An 18537-nucleotide genomic window follows, 5' to 3' on the forward strand; every position below is an offset into this window, starting at 1 on the left:
GAGTACCCTTAGATGCAGACCATCAGGCCATGGGGATTTATCAGTCTTCAGTCCCATCAGTCCACCCAATACTATTTCTCGCCTAATGCAAATTTCTTTCAGTTCCTCTGTCTCCCTTGATCCTCTGTCCACTAGTACATCTGGGAGATTGTTTGTGTCTTCCTTAGTGAAGACCGATCCAAAGTACCTGTTCAACTCTTCTGCCATTTCCTTGTTACCCAGAATAATTTCACCCGTTTCTGCCTTCAAGGGACCCACATTTGTCTTTACTAAACTTTTTCTCTTAGCATACCTAAAGAAGCTTTTACTGTCTTTCTAGGATGCAGACCATCGGGCACTAGGGATTTATCTGCCTTCAGTCCCAACAGTTTACCTAACACCATTTCCTGACCAATGTGGATTCCCTTCAGTTCCTCCCTCCCACTAGATCCTCGATCCCCTAGTATTTCTGGGAGAATGTTTGTATCTTCCTTAGTGAAGGCAGAACCAAACTACTTGTTCAACTGTTCTGCCATTTCCTTGTTTCCCATTATAAACCGTAAGGGACCTACATTTGTCTTCACTAATCTTTTCCTTTTAACATATCTAAAGAAGCTTTTAGAGTCAGTTTTTATATATTTTTTTCTTTATTTTTCCCTCTCTTAATTAACCCTTTGTCCTCCTGAGTTCTAAATTTCTCCTGGTCCTCCAGTTTGCTACTTCCTCTGGCCGATTTATATGCCTTTTCCTTGGATTTAACACTATCCTTCATTTCCTTCGTTAGCCACAGTTGAGCCGTCTTCCCCGTTTTATTTTTTTCGCCAGACAGGGATGAGTAATTTTTGGAGTTCATCCATGCGGTCTTTAAATCTTTGCTATTGCATCTCCACCGTTAAACCTTTAAGTATAATTTGCCAGTCTATCCAAGCCAATTCCCGTCTCATACCTTCAAAGTCTCTTTTCTTTAAGTTCAGGATTAACCGTGTCACTTTCCATCCTAATGCAGAATTCCACCATATTATGGTCACTGCTGCCCAAGGGGCTTTGCACAACATCTTGTACAACTGTAATATAACATCCCAACTTCTATACTCAATACCCTGACTAATGAAGGCCTGCTTAGGATTTTATAAAACGTTAACATTAATTAGATTAAGGGGAGACCACATTTGGAGAAGGTTCTTGGCACTGAGAGGAAATGTTCTTGTAATAACAGGATGCGGTCGAGATGACCTTCTATACTTACTTGACCACCCTATCTACCTGTGCCACCACTTTCAGGGAACTATGTACCTGCACCCCTAGATCCCTCTGCTCTGCAACACGCCCCAGGGCCCCGCCATTCACTGTCTAGGTCCTGCCCTGGTTTGACTTCCCAAAATGCAACACCTCACACTTATTATGAATTGTATAACTGTAACATAACGTCTACTTCTATGTGCAGGAAGGAACTGCAGATGCTGATTTAAACCGAAGATAGACACAAAATGCTGGAGTAACTCAAAGGGACAGGCAGCATCTCTGGAGAGAAGGAATGGGTGATGTTTTGGGTCGAGACCCTTCTTCAGACTGATGTCAGGGGAGAGGGAGATGCATAGATAAGGAAGTGTCAGGTGTGAAAATAGGACAAAGGGAATGAGAATCAAAGAAAATGTAGAATAGTTGGGAGAAGATAACAACAAGAGATAAAATGTAACCGGAGACAGTAAGACTGGTTGGAGAACTGGGAAGAAGAAGGGGAGGGGATGGAGAGAGAAGGAAAGCAAGGGTTACTTGAAGTTAGAGAAGTCAATATTCCTACTGCTGGGGTGTAAGCTACCCAAGCAAAATATGAGGTGCTGTTCCTCCAATTTGTATTGGGCTTCACACTGACAATGGAGGAGGCCCAGGACAGAAATGTCAGTATGGGAGGCGGAGTTAAAGTGCTTAGCAACTGGGAGATCAGGTAGGTTTAGTCAGACTGAGAGGAGGTGTTCAGCGAAATGATCGCCGAGCCTGCACTTGGTCTCTTGGTCCCTACCTCTATACTCGGTTCCCTGACTGATGAAGGCCAGCGTGCTAAAAGCCGCCTTGTCTACCTGGTCTACATGAGATGACACATTGTGTTTGCACATTCCATGGGAGTTAGTAAGCAGTGATCAGAGACAAGATTACTGCAGACGATTTGAATCTGTTTTACATCATAATTTATTTCTCAATTCCTACTGCATGAGATAAAATCATGTTTTATAAAAGGTCATCTCGACCGCATCCTGTTATTACAAGAACATTTCCTGTCAGTGCCAAGAACCTTCTCCAAATGTGGTCTCCCCTTAATCTAATTAATGTTAACGTTTTATAAAATCCTAGGAACATTTAAAGTCAAAGACTATCTCACAGGCTTCTCTCAAGTTGAGCAATAGTGTTTAGCAGAGGTATTATTGCAGAGGGATCTAGACATTCTTTTATGATCTTGTGTATAAGATCATGAGGGGGATAGATAGGGTAAATGCACAGTCTTTCACCCAGAGTTGGAGAATCAAGAACCAGAGGGCATGGGTGCAAGTTGAGAAGGGAAAGATTTAATAGGAACCTGAGATTCAACTTTTTCACTTAGAGATAGGTGGGTATATGGGACAAGCTGTCAGGGGGACATTTGAGGCAGGTACCATAACAACATTTAAAAGACACTTGAACAGGTGCATTCAGAAAGTATTCAGACCCCTTCACTTTTTCCACATTTTGTTGTTACTGCCTTATTTTAAAATTGATTTTTTTTTGTCATCAACCTACACACAATACCCCATAATAAAAAAGCAAAAACAGGTGTTTAGACATGTTTGCAAAGTAATTGAAAAGAAATAACTGAAATATCACATTTACATAAGTATTTAGACCCTTTGTGTTTTGTTGAGGCACCTTTGGCAGCGATTACAGCCTCAAGTCTTCTTGGGTATGATGCTACAAGCTTGGCACACCTGTGTTTGGGTAATTTCTCCCATACTTCTCTGCAGATCCTCTCATGCTCTGTCAGGTTGGATGGGGAGCATCGATGCGCAGTTATTTTCAGGTCCCTCCAGAGAAGTTTAATCGAGTTCAAGTCCGGGCTCTGGCTGGGCCACTCAAGGACATTCACAGACTTGTCACGAAGCCACTCCTGCATTGCCTTGGCTGTGTGCTTAGGGTCATTGTCCTGTTGGAAGGTGACCCTCTGCCCCAGTCTGAGGTCCAGAACGCTCTGGAGCAGATTTTCATCAAGGATCTCTCTGTACTTTGCTCCATTCATCTTTCCCTCGATCCTGACTAGTCTCCCAGTTCCTGCCGCTGAAAAACATCCCCACAGCATGATGCTGCCACCACCATGCTCCACCATAGGTATGGTATTGGCCAGGTGATGAGCGGTGCCGCTTGGCATTCAGGCCAGAGTTCAATCTTGGCTTCATCAGACCAGAGAATCTTGTTTCTCATAGTCTGAGAGTCCTTTGGTGCCTTTTGGCAAACTCCAAGTGGGCTGTCATGTGCCTTTTACTGAGGAGTAGCTTCCGTCTGGCCACTCTGCCATAAAGGCCTGATTGGTGGAGTGCTGCAGATATAGTTGTCTTTCTGGAAGGTTCTCCCATCTCCACAGAGGAACTCTGGAGCTCTGTCAGAGTGACCATCAGGTTCTTGGATACCCCCCTGACCAAGGCCCTTCTCCCCCGATACTCAGTTTGGCCAGGCGGCCAGCTCTATGAAGAGTCCTGGTGCTTCCAAAGTTCTTCCATTTAGAATGACGGAGGCCACTGGGCTCTTCAGGACCTGCAATGCTGCAAAAATTGTTTTATACCCTTCCCCAGATCTGTGTCTCGACACAATCCTGTCTCACAGGTCTACAGACAATTCCTTCATCTTCATGGCTTGGTTTTTTGCTCTGACATGCACTGTCAACTGTGGGACCTTATATAGACACGTGTGTGCCTTTCCAAATCATGTCCAATCATTTTAATTTACCACCGGTGGACTCCAATCAAGTTGTAGAAACATCTCAAGGATAATCAATGGAAACAGGATGAACCTAAGGTCAATTTTGAGTGTCATAGCAAAGGGTCTGAATACTTATGTAAATGTGTTATTTCTTATTAATTGCTTTGCAAAAATTTCTAAACACCTGTTTTCGCTTCTTCATTCTGGGGCATTGTGTGTAGATTGATGCTAAAAAATGAATTTAATCCATTTTAAAATAAGGCTATAATGTAACAAAATGTGGAAAAGGTGAAGGGGTCTGAATACTTTCTCAATGCACTGTACATGGATAGGAAAGGTTGAGAGGGACATGGACCAAACATGAGCAGGTGGGACTAGTGTAGAGGGGGCATCTTGGTCGGCATGGACGAGTTCGGCTGAAGGATAAGGTTATATGGTGTATGACTCTATGACTAATTATGTCTGTTTTGGAACAGAATATTCCTCTGTGCAAGGAGTGACAAATTATTAGCCAAGAGTGAAAGGGATTTGTAAATCAAAGTCCTGTTTTCCAAAGTGTGAATGGTTTTACAGTGACATTTTATGAAGTAAACTGTTATATATTCAGCAATACCTCTGACAATAATTTTTTAATGTCTTAATTGTATATTATTGTTTAGTACTTTAACAGTCCGTTAAATAATGCTGGTAATGTCTTTGCACTGGACGTTAAAAAAGATTATAAACGTTAGAAAAAGAGTTAACTCGGCAGGTGAGGATTATAGTCACGGGGAGAACGTGTAAACTCCATACAGATACCGCCCCAAGACAGGATTGAACCTGGATCTCTGGTGCTGTGAAACCGCAGATCTACCAGCTGCACCACTGTGCTGCCCCTGTTCCTCCAGCGCTTTGTATTTTGTTCCAGATTCCAGCATCTGCAGTTCCTTGAGTGGCCAGAGATTGTGTTATTTACTAAATGATGCAGTCTGAAGAAGGGTCCTGATCTGAAATGCATCCTCTGAGATGCTGCCTGACCCGCTGAGTTACCCCAGCACTTTGTGTCTTTTTTTTTGTGCAAACCAGCATCTGTTTATTGCAAAAATGAAAATAAGAATAATAATCATTGAAACAATACCTCTTCTCCTGTCACAGAGGAAATGCTTTCCACATACAGTGCTCTTTGGTGGTCACCAAATGGAAAGTTCCTTGCCTATGGCCAATACAACGATACCGAGACAGAGGCTATAGAGTATTCATTTTACGGCAATGGACAGTACCCAGAAACAGTGTCGATTCCATATCCCAAGGTACAAAAGTCCTTTCAATATTTTCCATAAAGACATGTATTTTAAAAAGGTAACGGTCTGTTCTCTACAACTCAAGACATCATTATAGAGCGGACTCGATGAGCCAAATGACCTAATTCTGCTCCTATGTTGTGTGTTATTTTGGCTGTGACTTTTCAAACTGCAGAGTGCTTGTAGGTCTGCAAAACTCCCAGAATCTTCCTAAATTAGAGTCACTGAGTCATCGAGTCATTCAGCATGAAAACAGGCCCTTCGGCTCAAGTTGCCCACACCAACCAATCTGCCCCATCTACACTAGTCCTACCTGATCCTTTGGCCTATATATCCCTCTAAACCTGTTCTATCCATGCACCTGTCTACTTGTTTCTTCAAAATTCCCTGCCTGAACTACCTCCTTTGGCAGCTTGTTCCATATGTCCACCACCTTTGTGTGAAAACGTTACCCCGTGGATTCCTATTAAATCTTTCCATGCTGAATCTCTAAAGTATAAAATATAAATCATAGAACAGTATACTGTGCAGGAAGATGCCCTTCAGCCCACAATGTTCATGCCCAACATGTTGCCAAGTTGAACTAATCTCATCTGCCAATCAACATGTTGCCAACACTAATCAGCATGTTGCCAAGTTGAACTAATCTCATGTGCTCCATATACCTCCATTCCCTGCATGTCATTGAGTCATACAGCAGGGAAACGGGCCCTTCAGCCTAACTCGTTCATGCCAACCAAGATGCCTCATCTAAGCTGGTCCCATTTGCCTGCATTTGGTTCAGATCCCTCTAAAACTTGCTATCCATCTAAACAGCTTCTCAAACATCGCTATCATATCTGCCTCCACCATCGCCCCTGGCAGTGTGTTCCAGGTATTCATCACTCTCTGTAATCTGTGCAGTCTGAAGAAGGGTCTCAACCTGAAACATTACCTATTCCTTTTTTCCAGGGATGCTGCCTAACCTGCTGAGTTACTCCAGCATTTTGTATCTATCTTCAGTGTAAACCAGCACCTACAGTTCCTTCATATATACGCTCTGTGTAATGTGTTCATTAAGATCATAAGTTATAGGAGCAGAATTAGGCTATTCGGCCCATCAAGTCTACTCCGCCATTTAATCATGGCTGATCTATCTTTCCCTCTCAACCCCATTCTCTTGCCTTCTCCCCATAACCCCTGACAACCTTGCTGATCAATAGTCAAACAATAGTCACTAATCAATCAATAATGTGTGAAATAAAAAATATTTAAAAGTATAGCAATTTACATTTATCTTTCTTGAGCAGTTACTATTGATAAGAGACCGTATTCCTGATTCTCACTGACACAATTTAGGGCTATATTTATTACCATGGAAACAATTTTTTTTCTTAAAATTAGGCTGGATCTAACAGTCCTACTGCAAGGTTATTTGTTGTAGATACCGAGACCTTAATGTCCGTTGAACTTCCAGCCCCAGAAGAAGTTAAACCAAGGTACACCATTTTTATTTTGCTTTCTCTGTTGTCTTGGAGTGTATTTTCTCCAGTTATTTCCCCTGTGTCAAACTCTTTAAAATGCTTGAATAGTAAATACCAGCTTGGTATTTGACAACAGGGAGCTCAGCAGTTCAACCTCATTACTTTCCTTTGCAATACACAATGTGCTGGAGAAATTCAACTGGTCAGGCAGCATCTGAGGAGGGAAAAGGATTCCATTTACGAGAATGATCCCAGGAATGACTGAGCGTTTGAAGGCACTGGGCCTTACCTTGCTGGTGTTTAGAAGGATGAGGGGGGCCTCATTGAAACTTACCAAAAAGTGAAAGGCCTAGATAGAGTGGATGTGGAGGGGCTGTTTCCACTAGTGGGAGAGTCTAGCACCAGAAGCCATCGCCTCAGAATAAAAGGATGTACCTTTAGAAAGGAGATGAGGAGGAATTTCTTTAGTTAGTGGGTTGTGAATCTGTGGAATTCATTGCCACAGAAAGCTGTGGAGGCCGTCAATGGATATTTTTACGGTGGAGGTTGACAGATTCTTGATTAGTAAGGGTGGCAGGAGTTGTGGGGAGAAGGCAGGAGAATGGGGTTGAGAGCGAAAGATAGATCAGCCATGATTGAATACCGGGGTTGACTTGATGGACGGAATGGCCTAACTTATGAAGGACGGACAAAGCTTTGGGTTGGGATCCTTAGCATGTTTCCTCTTTGTAGCTCAGATATCCCCTAACATCGTCGGACTAGCAGGTAACACCATCTTGCAACAACAAATCAAAGAGCGGATGCCACAGTGGTAGAGTTGCTACCACAGCGCCAGGGACTTGGGTTCGATCCTGACTATGTGTGCTGTCTGTACGGAGTTAGTACATTCTCCCCATGACCATATGGCTTTCCTCCGAGTGCTCCGGTTTCCTCCCACACTCCAAAGACGTGCGGGTTTTTGGGTTAATTAGCTTCTGTAAATAGTCCCTAGTGTGTAGGATGCGAAAGTGTAGACGTGTAGAACTGGTGTACGAGTGATCGATGGTTGGTGTGAAATCGATGGGCTGAAGGGCCTATTTCCATGCTGTATTTCTAAACTAAACTGCACTAAAGATGCATATAGTCACCCTAACAAATTAAATTGTGAAGATTTCCCAAAGCCATAGTTTGAACTAAAATTCACACTAATCCAGAAAGTCATGGAATAATTGAAGATCTCATGGAAATGGCAAGTAGCTAATTCAGGAAAAGCAGGATGTGCTGTGAAAGGTCATGCCAAGGGGGCTACCTTGAATTTTCTATTAGTATTTAATGAAGAGACACAAAAGAGATGCAACACAGCTTTAGGTTGCAGTGTAACAGATCAGATATACCATACATACATAGATAAACACGGGTACATTGGGTAGAGCAAATGGGAAGATACAGAGTGCAGAATATAGTTCTCAGTATTGTAGCACATCAGTTCCATGACAAAGTCCAATGTCTGCAATGGAGTAGAGGTGTATCGGACAGTACCCTCGCTTATGGAAGAACCGTTCAGAAGCCTGATAACAGGGGATACCTTTAGATACTTGGATGATAACAGAGCAGAGGGGCTTTAGTGATGAAGACCAACAGAGGTAGGGCAAATTGAAAGGAAAAAAAAGTTAGGTTATTGAATAGGAATACTGAGAGACATGGAGAATTTGAGAAAATCTATCCAAAATATTGATGTCCATAATCTATACTGTACCATATTACCAGTGAACCACAGCACCTTGCAACCTGGTGTATTGGAAGTAGGGCTATCAAAAGTGGAAATACACCCAACACTTCAGATGCAATGTTTTTATTTTCTTGTTTAATCCCTTCTTGACCTTGGCCCCTTGCTCTTAGTTATGTCTATCCTTTCATCCTTCCCATCGCCTGGAGCTCTCAGCATCTCGACTTTAGACTCTACAGATACGGCACAGAAACACGTCATTCGGCCCACTGAGTCTGCTCTGACTAGTGATCCCTGTATACTAGCACTATCCCCAGGGACAATTTCCCCCACACTAGCACTATCCCCAGGGACAATTTTTACCGAAGCCAATTAACCTTCAAACCTGTACGTCTTTGGAGTGTGGGAGGAAACCAGAGCATGCGGAGAAAATCCACGCGGTCACAAGGAGAACGTACAAACTCCATGCAGACAGCACCCATGGTCAGCTTTGATCCGGGGTCTCTTGTGCTGTAAGGCAGCAACTGTGCCACTATGCTTCATCTGGTGTATATCTTCCTCCCTTATTTCCACTTTTGATAGCCCTACTTCCAATGTACCAGGTTCCTACCTCTGATAATCCCTCCCTACCTCTTTACCCACTCCACCTCTTTCCTCTATCCAGCTCCTTCACCAAATTTTTAGTCAGCCTTCAACTCTTTGAGACATTTTTTTCTAAATGACTGTGCTATGTAAATAAGCGTTGCTCTCAATGTCTTGTAAATGTACTTTGTATGAAAGAATGGCTATCTTTATGCTGTATCATTAAATTTGGTTTATCAGGTAATGTCATTCATTGGGTGGCGCAGTGGTAGAGTTGCTGCCTTACAGTGCCAGAGACCCTGGTTTGATCCTGACCTTGGGTGCTGTCTGTACGGAGTTTTCATGTTCTCCCTCTGACCGTGTGGGTTTTCTCCGGGTGCTCTGGTTTCCTGCCACATTTTAAAGATAAGCAGGTTTGTAAGTTAGTTGGCCTCTGTAAATTGTCCCTAGTGTGTAGGATCGAACTAGTGTGAAAGGATGGTCGATGGTTGGCACGGACTCGGTGGGCCGAAGGGCCTGTTTCCACACTTGTTTTCACTTTTTAAAAAAAGTCAACCAGTGTAAATTTTCAGATGTCACAGCAAAGTCGATGATCTTTCAAAGTTACCAGTATGTATCATCTAAAATGTATTAAAACATAAAGTGGACTTCTACATTCTAAATAACTATTTTTCAATGTGCAAATCGGAGTATTTTCAGTGTTTTTATTTGTATTTTTAGTTATTATCTCAGTGTAATAACCTGGGTCACAGAAAATCGGATCGCTGTGCAGTGGTTAGAAAGAAGACAAGATTATTCTGTTTTAACAATCTGCGATGTAAAGGAAAATAATATTTGGACATGTCTGAAGGTGACGACCTTTAAATCATTTTCCCTCAGATGTCATAATTACTAGTTAAAATGTGTCTAACATCTTTCTATGCGCAGGTAGTCTAAATATTTTTTAATCGGAATATTTATTCTTTAGGAGCAACAGTTTGCTGAGAAAAGTACAACGGGATGGATTGGTGCGGTATGATGGTCTTAGTTAAATTACTTCTCTGCAAATTAGTGTATTGAACTTTCCATGCCTGCATTCTTTTCTCAAGAGTATTTAATTGTCTTTAGTTTAGTTTAGAGATACTGCGCGGAAACAGGCTCTTTGGCCCACTGACTCCCCGCGGAGGAAACCTACGTGGTCACAGGGAGAACGTAGAAACTCCATACAGACAGCACCCGAGATCAGGATCAAACCCAAGTCTCTGACAGTGTCAGGCAGTGACTCTACTGCTACGCCACTTAGCAACCCTAAATCCTTATAGTCCTCTAGTAATCTAGAGGCCAGTATTTACGATCTGAAGATCCAAGTTTAAATCCCGCCATACGGGGCTGGAAGATTTAAATTCAGTTGGTAACAATCTAGTTTTAATAATGATAGCCACAAACCTACTAGACTGTCTTAAAGTTTCATTTGGTTTACAATGTTCTTTATAAAATATTCAGCTAAAGCACTCTGGAGCTGGTAGAGCAGCTTCCTCACAACGTTGGAGACCCGGGTTCAATCCTGACCTTGGGTACTGTCTGTGTGGAGTTTGCACGTTTTCCCTGTAACCGTGTGGATTTTCCTCCGGTTTCTTCTCACATCCCAAAGACGTGCGGGTTTTGTAGGTTAATCGACCATCTGTAAATTGCCCCTAGAGTGTCGGGAGTGGATGAGAAATTGAGATAACGTGGAACTAGTGTGAATGGGTGATCGATGGTTGGTGTGGACTGTTTCCATGCTGTATCTCTCTATGACAGTGTAAATGTATCACCTATGGGTTTAACATGGGCAGGTGGGATTAGAGTAGATGGGACATCTTGGTGGACATGGGTAAGGGCCTGTCTCCGTGCTGTATGACTCTGACTTCAAATATACTTACTTTCAGAGCAGTCCATGTGTTTTTCATTGTTTTACTCTTGAATATACCTCGTAGTATACCAATATTTCAGATTTTTGTTTTATTGTTTGCAGTTCCGCCCTTCAGATCCATTCTTTACACGTGACGGTTCGAGTTTCTTCAAAGTGTTGAGTGATGGTAATGGATATAAACATATTCACAAGGTGGAAGGAAATCCGGTATGTAAACAAAAAGCATTTTATTTCAGTCTTTTTAAACCTTTTCTAAACTGATGCAAATTAACGAGCTGTAATACTTTTTCTGTTTAAGCTAAAAGCAACAGCAGTGACCAAAGGAAAATGGGAAGTGATCAACATATTGATTCTGAAAGACTCCACACTGTAAGTACATGGGAAATAAAACAAGAATATTTAGCTTAGTTTAGAGAAACAATACGGAAACAAGTCCTTCGGCCCACTGAGTCCGCGCTGATCAGCAATCGTCCCGCCCTGTACACTAGCACTATCCTACACACTAGGGACAATTTACAATTTTTACCGAAGCCAATTAACCTACAAACCTGCTTGTGTTTGGAGTGTGGAAGGAAACTGGAGCACTCCAAGAAAACCCACACGGTCACAGGGAGAATGTACAAACTCCGTACAGACGGCACCCATAGTCAGGATTGAACCTGGGTCTCTGGCGCTGTAAGGCAGCAACTCTACCACTACGCCACTGTGCCACTCCTAATCTCTTACTAGATCTCTACTAAAAATAAATTATCTCTTACTAGAATCCTTAACACATTGTTCAAATATTGGTTTCGGTTTGTTCACAAACTCAGTTGTTTGCTGAAAGACTGTTTTAGGTTCTATCCAGCATGGAAACAGGCCTTTTGGCCCAACGCCCATGTCAACCAAGATGGCTCATCTAAGCTGATCCCGTTTGCCTGTAACTGGCACGTATCCCTCTAAACCGTTCTCATCCATGTTCCTGTTCAGGGGTGGGGGTGGTGATGGAGGCAGATACAATAGTGGGATTTAATGCTACAAAACAGATAGGCACAAGGATATGTAAGGATATGGATTAAGCCCAATCGATGAGATGGTCTTGGCATCATGTTCAGCACAGACATTGTGGGCTGATGGGCCTATTCTTTAGCTTAGTTTAGAGAACTGGGTCCATGCCAGCCAACAATCACCCGTATACTAGTTCTATCTTTAGACTTTTAGGAACATTCGGATAAAAAGCCACACGGTCTCGGGTAGAATGTACAAACTCCATACAGACAGGCACCCATGGTAAGGATTGAAGCTAGCTCTCAGGGCTGTGAGGCAGCAACTCTACCGCTGCGCCACTGTGTTGTTTTTGCGCTGTACTAATCTATGTTCGAAATAATTTGCTAATTGTTGTTTTTCATTTGTTATAGCCTAATATGCCTTGTACCTTTGCTTGCCTTGCAGATACTACATCAGCAACGAGTACAAGGACTATCCAGGACGAAGAAACGTTTATAAGTGAGTGAAATGGAGAATTAGTGGCTGAGTCCAGTGGTGTGTGCTGGAAATCACTGTGTGATCAGCTTTTATAGAGCTCCTCGTCAATTGAATTAAATCTAACTTAAGTATATGTATGCATGTGTATATATCCAGTTTCCTCCCACACTCCAAAGATGTACAGGTTTGTAGGCTAATTGGCCATGGTGAAATTGTAAATTATCCCCAGTGTGTCTGGTAGGGTTAGTGTTCGGAGATTATTAGTCGGCGCAGACTCGGTGGGCTGAAGGGCCTGTTTTTGCACTGTATCTCTAAAACTAAAACGATAAATATTCCATGAATAATAAAATTAGGGGGTTAAAATTATGTAGTTTGACTAATATATGTTCATCAGTTTAAGGAGGGGAAAGATTTAATGGGAACCTGAGGGGGAACTTGCACTTAGAGGGTGGTGGGTGTATGGAACGAGCTGCCAGAGGAGGTAGTTGAGGCAGGTACTATAGCAACATTTAAAAGACAGAAGAATAATAATAATATGCCTTTATTGTCATTGTACGCAAGGTACAACAAAATTAGAAGTGCTACAGCTGATAACAGTGCGACAGTGCATATCTTTCAAAGACAATTGCATAGACATACGAACCAACACAACAAATACCAGTATCAATAAAAGAAAACAATTAAAAAACCTAATAAATAATGAATGAGTTTTACACCTAAAATTCTAAAAAAAGTCTCTTTTTTAAAATATGCGACGAAAATTAGAGTAGTCAAGTCATGTGCTTCCGTTCACTGTTCTTATGGCCCAGGGAAAGAAACTGTTTTTGAGTCGATTTGTCCTGGCCCTTAGGCTCCTGTAGCGCCTCCCAGAGGGCAGGAGAGCAAACAATTCGTGTCCTGGATGAGTGCTGTCCTTGATTATGTTTCTGGCCCTGTTCAGACAGCGCGAGCTGGTGATGTTCTTCAGAGAAGGTAGTGGACAGCCGATAATTTTCTCTGCTGTCCTGATGACCTTCTGGAGGGCCTTCTGGTCTGCAGCCAAGCAGCCAGCATACCACACAATGGTGCAGTGTGCCAGTACACTCTCAATGGTGGAGCGGTAGAAGGTCACCAGCAGATTCTCCTTCAGTCTGTTTTTCCGGAGTAATCTTAAGAAGTGCAGTCTCTGCTGTGACTTTTTCACTACCGCTTTGGTATTTGCAGTCCAGGAGAGGTCCTGGGAGATGGTGGTCCCCAGGAACTTGAAGGTGGAGACCCTCTCCACTTCCTCCCCATTTATATGAAATGGGGTGGGTGCCGCTCTTTGTTTCCTGAAGTCCAGCACCATTTCTTTTGTCTTGCTTGTGTTTAGTGCTAGATTATTTGCCTCGCACCATCCGGACAGAGAACGAACCTCGTCTCTGTACGCAGACTCATCCCCTCCAGTGATCAGACCAACCACAGTTGTGTCGTCTGCAAATTTGATGATTGAATTGGAGGGGTGAATAGGAGTGCAGTCGTGTGTGTACAGAGCATAGAGGAGGGGGCTCAGCACACAGCCCTGCGGGGAGCCAATGCTGAGCGTAATGGTGGGGGCCGATCTTAACAGATTGTGGGCGGTTTGTGAGGAAATCTCTTATCCAGGCGCAGATGGATGGGGGAAAACCCAGGTTATTATACAGCTTGTCCACTAATATGCCTGGGATGATCGTATTGAATGCCGAGCTGTAGTCTATGAAAAGCATTCTTACATAGGTCCCCGGGCGCTCCAGGTGGCTCAGTGCAGTGTAGAGGGCTGTATTGATGGCGTCTTCTGTAGATCTGTTTACTCGATAGATAAACTGATGAGGGTCAAAGCTGGGAGGAAGGATGGCGTTGATGTGTTATCATATCATATCATATCATATATATACAGCCGGAAACAGGCCTTTTCGGCCCTCCAAGTCCGTGCCGCCCAGTGATCCCCGTACATTAACACTATCCTACACCCACTAGGGACAATTTTTTTTTTTTACATTTACCCAGCCAATTAACCTACATACCTGTACGTCTTTGGAGTGTGGGAGGAACATTTCATCACAACCGATGTAAGGGCTATTGGTCTGTAGTCATTTAGACTACTGACAGCAGGCTTTTTGGGGACAGGGATAATCATTAGCCGATTTTAAGCAGGATGGGATGGTGGCTTGTGTCAGGGAGATGTTAAAGATCTTTGTGAGGACCTCTGAAAACTGGTCAGCACAAGCTTTCAGCACTTTACCAAGTACTCCATCAGGTCCTGCTGCTTTATTTGGATCCACCATCTTTAGTACACGTCTCACTTGGTGTTCCTGTAAAGTGAGCGTGTTGGGTGTGGTAGATGGTGGGGGCAGGATGGCTGTGTGTGGCACTGCAGTCTAAAAACGGGCAAATAAATAATTTAGTTCCTCTGCCAGTGAGGTATCCACGCTGGAAGTCACAGATGTTTTGCCCTTGTAGTTGGTTATCTGCTGTAAACCCTGCCACACCTGTCGTGGGTTGTTCTGAGTTAGATGGTCCTCTATTTTCCTCTTGTAGTCCTCCTTAGCTGCCTTGATGCCCCTCCTCAGCTCAGCCCTTGCCGCGCTGTATTGTGCTCTGTCTCCAGACTTGAAGGCAGAGTAGCGCGCTTCCAAAAGACACTGTACCACTCTAATCATCCAGGGTTTGCGGTTGGGGTATACCCGGATGTGTTTGTTAATAGTCACATTATCGGTGCAGCTTTTTATATAGGACAGAACAGTTTCCGTATATTCCTCTAGGTCCTGGTGTTCAAATATAGTCCATTCTGTGCGTGCAAAGCAGTCCTGAAGCTCTGTGAGTGCTCCTGATGGCCAGGTTCTTATAACCTTTGTGTCTGTCTTAGTTTGCCTCCTGAGTGGGATGTATGCTGTGATCAGGAGCAGTGAAAGGTGGTCTGAGAGACCCAGATGTGGGAGAGGTACTGCTCTGTAAGCGTGCTTTAAGTTGGAATAAACATGGTCCAGTGTGTTCTTCCCCCTGGTGGCACACTGTACATACTGCACAAATTTGGGGAGTACTGTCCTTAAGCATGCTTTATTAAAGTCCCCAGCAATGACATGCACTCCTTCAGGGTGAGCCTGTTGCTGTTTGTTTACAGTGTCATGCAGCAGGGTGAGAGCTATGCTGGCGTTAGCATCTGGTGGTATGTAAACCACAGTAATGAGTACTACAGTGAACTCACACGGCAGATAGAAGGATCTGCACTTAACAGTCACTGCTTCCAAATCAGGAGAGCAGTGGCTGTATATGATGTTACTGTTAGTGCACCAGGGTAGCTTACGGGTGGCATGGGTACCCGTAAGAAAGGTCCCAACCCTGAACATCACCCATCCTTTTTTACTCCAGAGATGTTGGAGTTGACTTGCTCCAATCCTGTTGAGTTACTCCATGACTTTGTGTCCACCTTTAACGGTACATGGATAGGAGTAGCGAGGGAATAAGCTGGAAAAGAGAGGCGGGGGCAGGACAAAGACCAGCAAGTGATAGGTGGCTACAGGTGAGGGGGGTGAATGGCAGATGGGTAGAGGAAGTGACAAAGGCTGGAGGTGAAATGGAGACAAAAGGGTGTCAGATAAGGAGAGGAGGAGGGAAATGTAAAGCTGGAGGGAGGGACATGGGTGGAAGGGGGGGGTGGGGGTGTATAAATGAGAAATGTGGGAGTCTGGTGGGAAATTAGCATATGGAGGAGTGGAAAGGAGCAGGGTGACTGGAGTGGTGAGAGATGGTGGGGGATGGGATGGTGATGGAGGCAGATGCATTAGTGGTGTTTTTAAATAGACACATGGATATGCAGGGAATGGAGGATATGGATCATGTGCAGGCAGCACTTGGACATTGTGGGCCAGAGGCATGTTCCTGTGCTGTACTGTTGTATGTTCTAAATAGATGTGTTAGGGGTGCAGGGATAAGGGGGTAGAGGAGTATTGAAATAAATGGGGGCTCTCTGGGAGGGAGAGGGGTGGGGGCACAGGAAAGAGAGAGCGGACAGGAGGGTTATTGCGTAAAATGGGAGAATTCAATGTTCATACCATTAGGTTCGGTTTAGCGATAGCGCGGAAACGGGCCCTTTGGCCCACCAGGTCTGCACCGACCAACAATCACCCCATACACTAGCACTATCCTACACACTAAGGAAAATGTAAAGAACCCAATTCACCTACTAATCTGTACGTCTTCGGAATGTGGGAGGAAACTGGGGAAAACCCACGCGGTCACGGGGAGAACATGCAAACTCCGTACAGACAGCACCCGTAGTCAAGATCGAACCCTGGCCTGGGGCGCTGAGGCAGCAGCTCCATCAATGCACCACTATGCCACCCATAAGCTACCCAAGCAGAATATGAGATGATAGTTCCAGTTTGTGTGTGACCTCTCTCTGGCAATGGAGGTGGCCAGGGCTACAAGAGAGATTGTGTTCACTAGCTGTCAATTCCCCATCCAGACCTCTGTTTAAAGTTTGTAATTCTCCGGGTTCTGAATCATCAGTTTTAGTTTATTGTCACATGTACCGAGGTACAGCGAAAAGCTTTTGTTAAATGCTAACCAGTCAGCAGAAAGACAATACATGATTACAATCAAGCCATCCATCATGTACTGATACATGATAAAGGGAAATACGTGAGTGCAAGGTAAATTCCAATTAAAAATAGTCCAAGGGTCTCCAATGAGGTAGATGGGAGGTCAGGACTGCTCTTTGGTTGGTGAGAGGATGGTCTAGTTGCCTGACAACAGCTGGGAAGAAACTGTCCCTGAATCTGGAGGTGTGCGTTTTCACATTTTTGTACTCTTGCCTGATGGGAGAGGGGAGAAGAGGAAGTGACCAGGGTGAGACTGGTCCTTGATTATGCTGGAGGCTATTCTCTACTTTCTACTCCCGGTTCAAGTTATAACAAATAAAAGAAGAGTCTGAAGAAGATGTCGACCTGAAACATCATCCTTCCATGTTCTCCACAGATGCTGCCTGACCCGCTGAGTTACTCTAGCACTTTGTGTTCTTTTGTAATCCAGCATCTGCAGTTCCTTGTTGCTACATAAAAAGAACAACTTATTTCACAGTCATTCCTCAATAACCCTGAATGAAGTCCTGGATGGCATAGTGGTGCAGCAGTAGAGTTCCCGCCTCACAGTGCCAGAGACCCGGATTCGATCCTGACTATGGGTGCTGTCTGTACGGAGTTTGCATATTCTCCCTGTAACTGCGTGGGTTTTCCCCAGGTGCTTGGTTTTCTCCCACACTCCAAAGATATACAAGTTTGTAGGCTGATTGGCTTCAGTAAAAATTATAAATTGTTCCTAGTTTGTAGGACGGTGCTTGTGTATGGGGTGATCACTGGTTGGCATAGACTTGGTGGGCCGAAAAGCTTGTAAACCAGCATTTGCAGTTCCTTGTTTCTATGTAAAAAGGACAACTCGTTTCACACCCATTCCTCAATAAACCTGGGTGAAGTCCACTTCAGTTCAGTACATGGTTTATTTTAATTTTATTTCACACACAGAGTTAACATTGGAGCAGGTACCCAGAAGCCACAGTGTATAACCTGTGAGCTGATGACAGAGCGTTGCCAGTACTACTCCGCCTACTTTAGCAGAAATGGAAACTATTATTTGCTGTCTTGTTACGGTAAGCAAAACATGGATAATAATTGTTTAAAACAGGATGCTGCCAGCTAACATGGACTTAATATCCACCTTTTACTCTATGCAGGACCTGGTGTTCCTACCTTTGGAATTTACAATGCTTCTGATGATACAGGTGATCACAAATATCATAGTTTGTATAATGAATGGCGTGTTGTTGAAGATGGATTATTCATGGGTCTTGCTATGGGATTGCAGATACAAAATTGGTCAACCACAATCATGAACAATTAAGAAGTAGAAACAAAGAACTGCAGATGTTGGTTCACACCAAAGATAGACCCAAAGGGCTGGAGTAACTCAGCAGTTCAGGCAGCATCTCTGGAAGAAAAGGAGGTGAGGTTTCGGGTCAGGACCCTTCTCTGGAGCATTAAAGGTTGAGATGAGACCTGATAGAATTATGAAGAAGGGTCCTGACCCAAAACGTCACCCATCCCTTCTCTCCAGAGATGTTGCCTGAGCCGCTGAGTTACCTCGGCATGTCAAAATGTCAGAATGTCATGTTGCAGCTTTATAGGACTTTTGTCAGGACTCATTTGTAGTATTGCGTGCAGTTCTGATCACCCCATTACA

The 18537-nt window shown here is 43.7% G+C and overlaps 1 protein-coding gene across 1 annotated transcript in view; it reads left to right on the forward strand.

Annotated features, from left to right (window-relative positions):
• The window catches only part of fap (fibroblast activation protein, alpha), a 70334-nt gene that overhangs the window by 23960 nt on the left and 27837 nt on the right, over window positions 1–18537 (forward strand). Inside the window, exons 9-17 of the mRNA XM_078404498.1 lie at window positions 5056–5210; window positions 6585–6679; window positions 9672–9801; window positions 9919–9963; window positions 10945–11049; window positions 11141–11211; window positions 12274–12327; window positions 17823–17947; window positions 18032–18079. Of these exons, the coding sequence (XP_078260624.1) occupies window positions 5056–5210; window positions 6585–6679; window positions 9672–9801; window positions 9919–9963; window positions 10945–11049; window positions 11141–11211; window positions 12274–12327; window positions 17823–17947; window positions 18032–18079 (828 nt within the window). The remainder of the gene's footprint in view (window positions 1–5055; window positions 5211–6584; window positions 6680–9671; window positions 9802–9918; window positions 9964–10944; window positions 11050–11140; window positions 11212–12273; window positions 12328–17822; window positions 17948–18031; window positions 18080–18537) is intronic.

Source organism: Rhinoraja longicauda, chromosome 8, assembly GCF_053455715.1.
Source record: "Rhinoraja longicauda isolate Sanriku21f chromosome 8, sRhiLon1.1, whole genome shotgun sequence".
Lineage (NCBI taxonomy): Eukaryota > Metazoa > Chordata > Chondrichthyes > Rajiformes > Arhynchobatidae > Rhinoraja > Rhinoraja longicauda.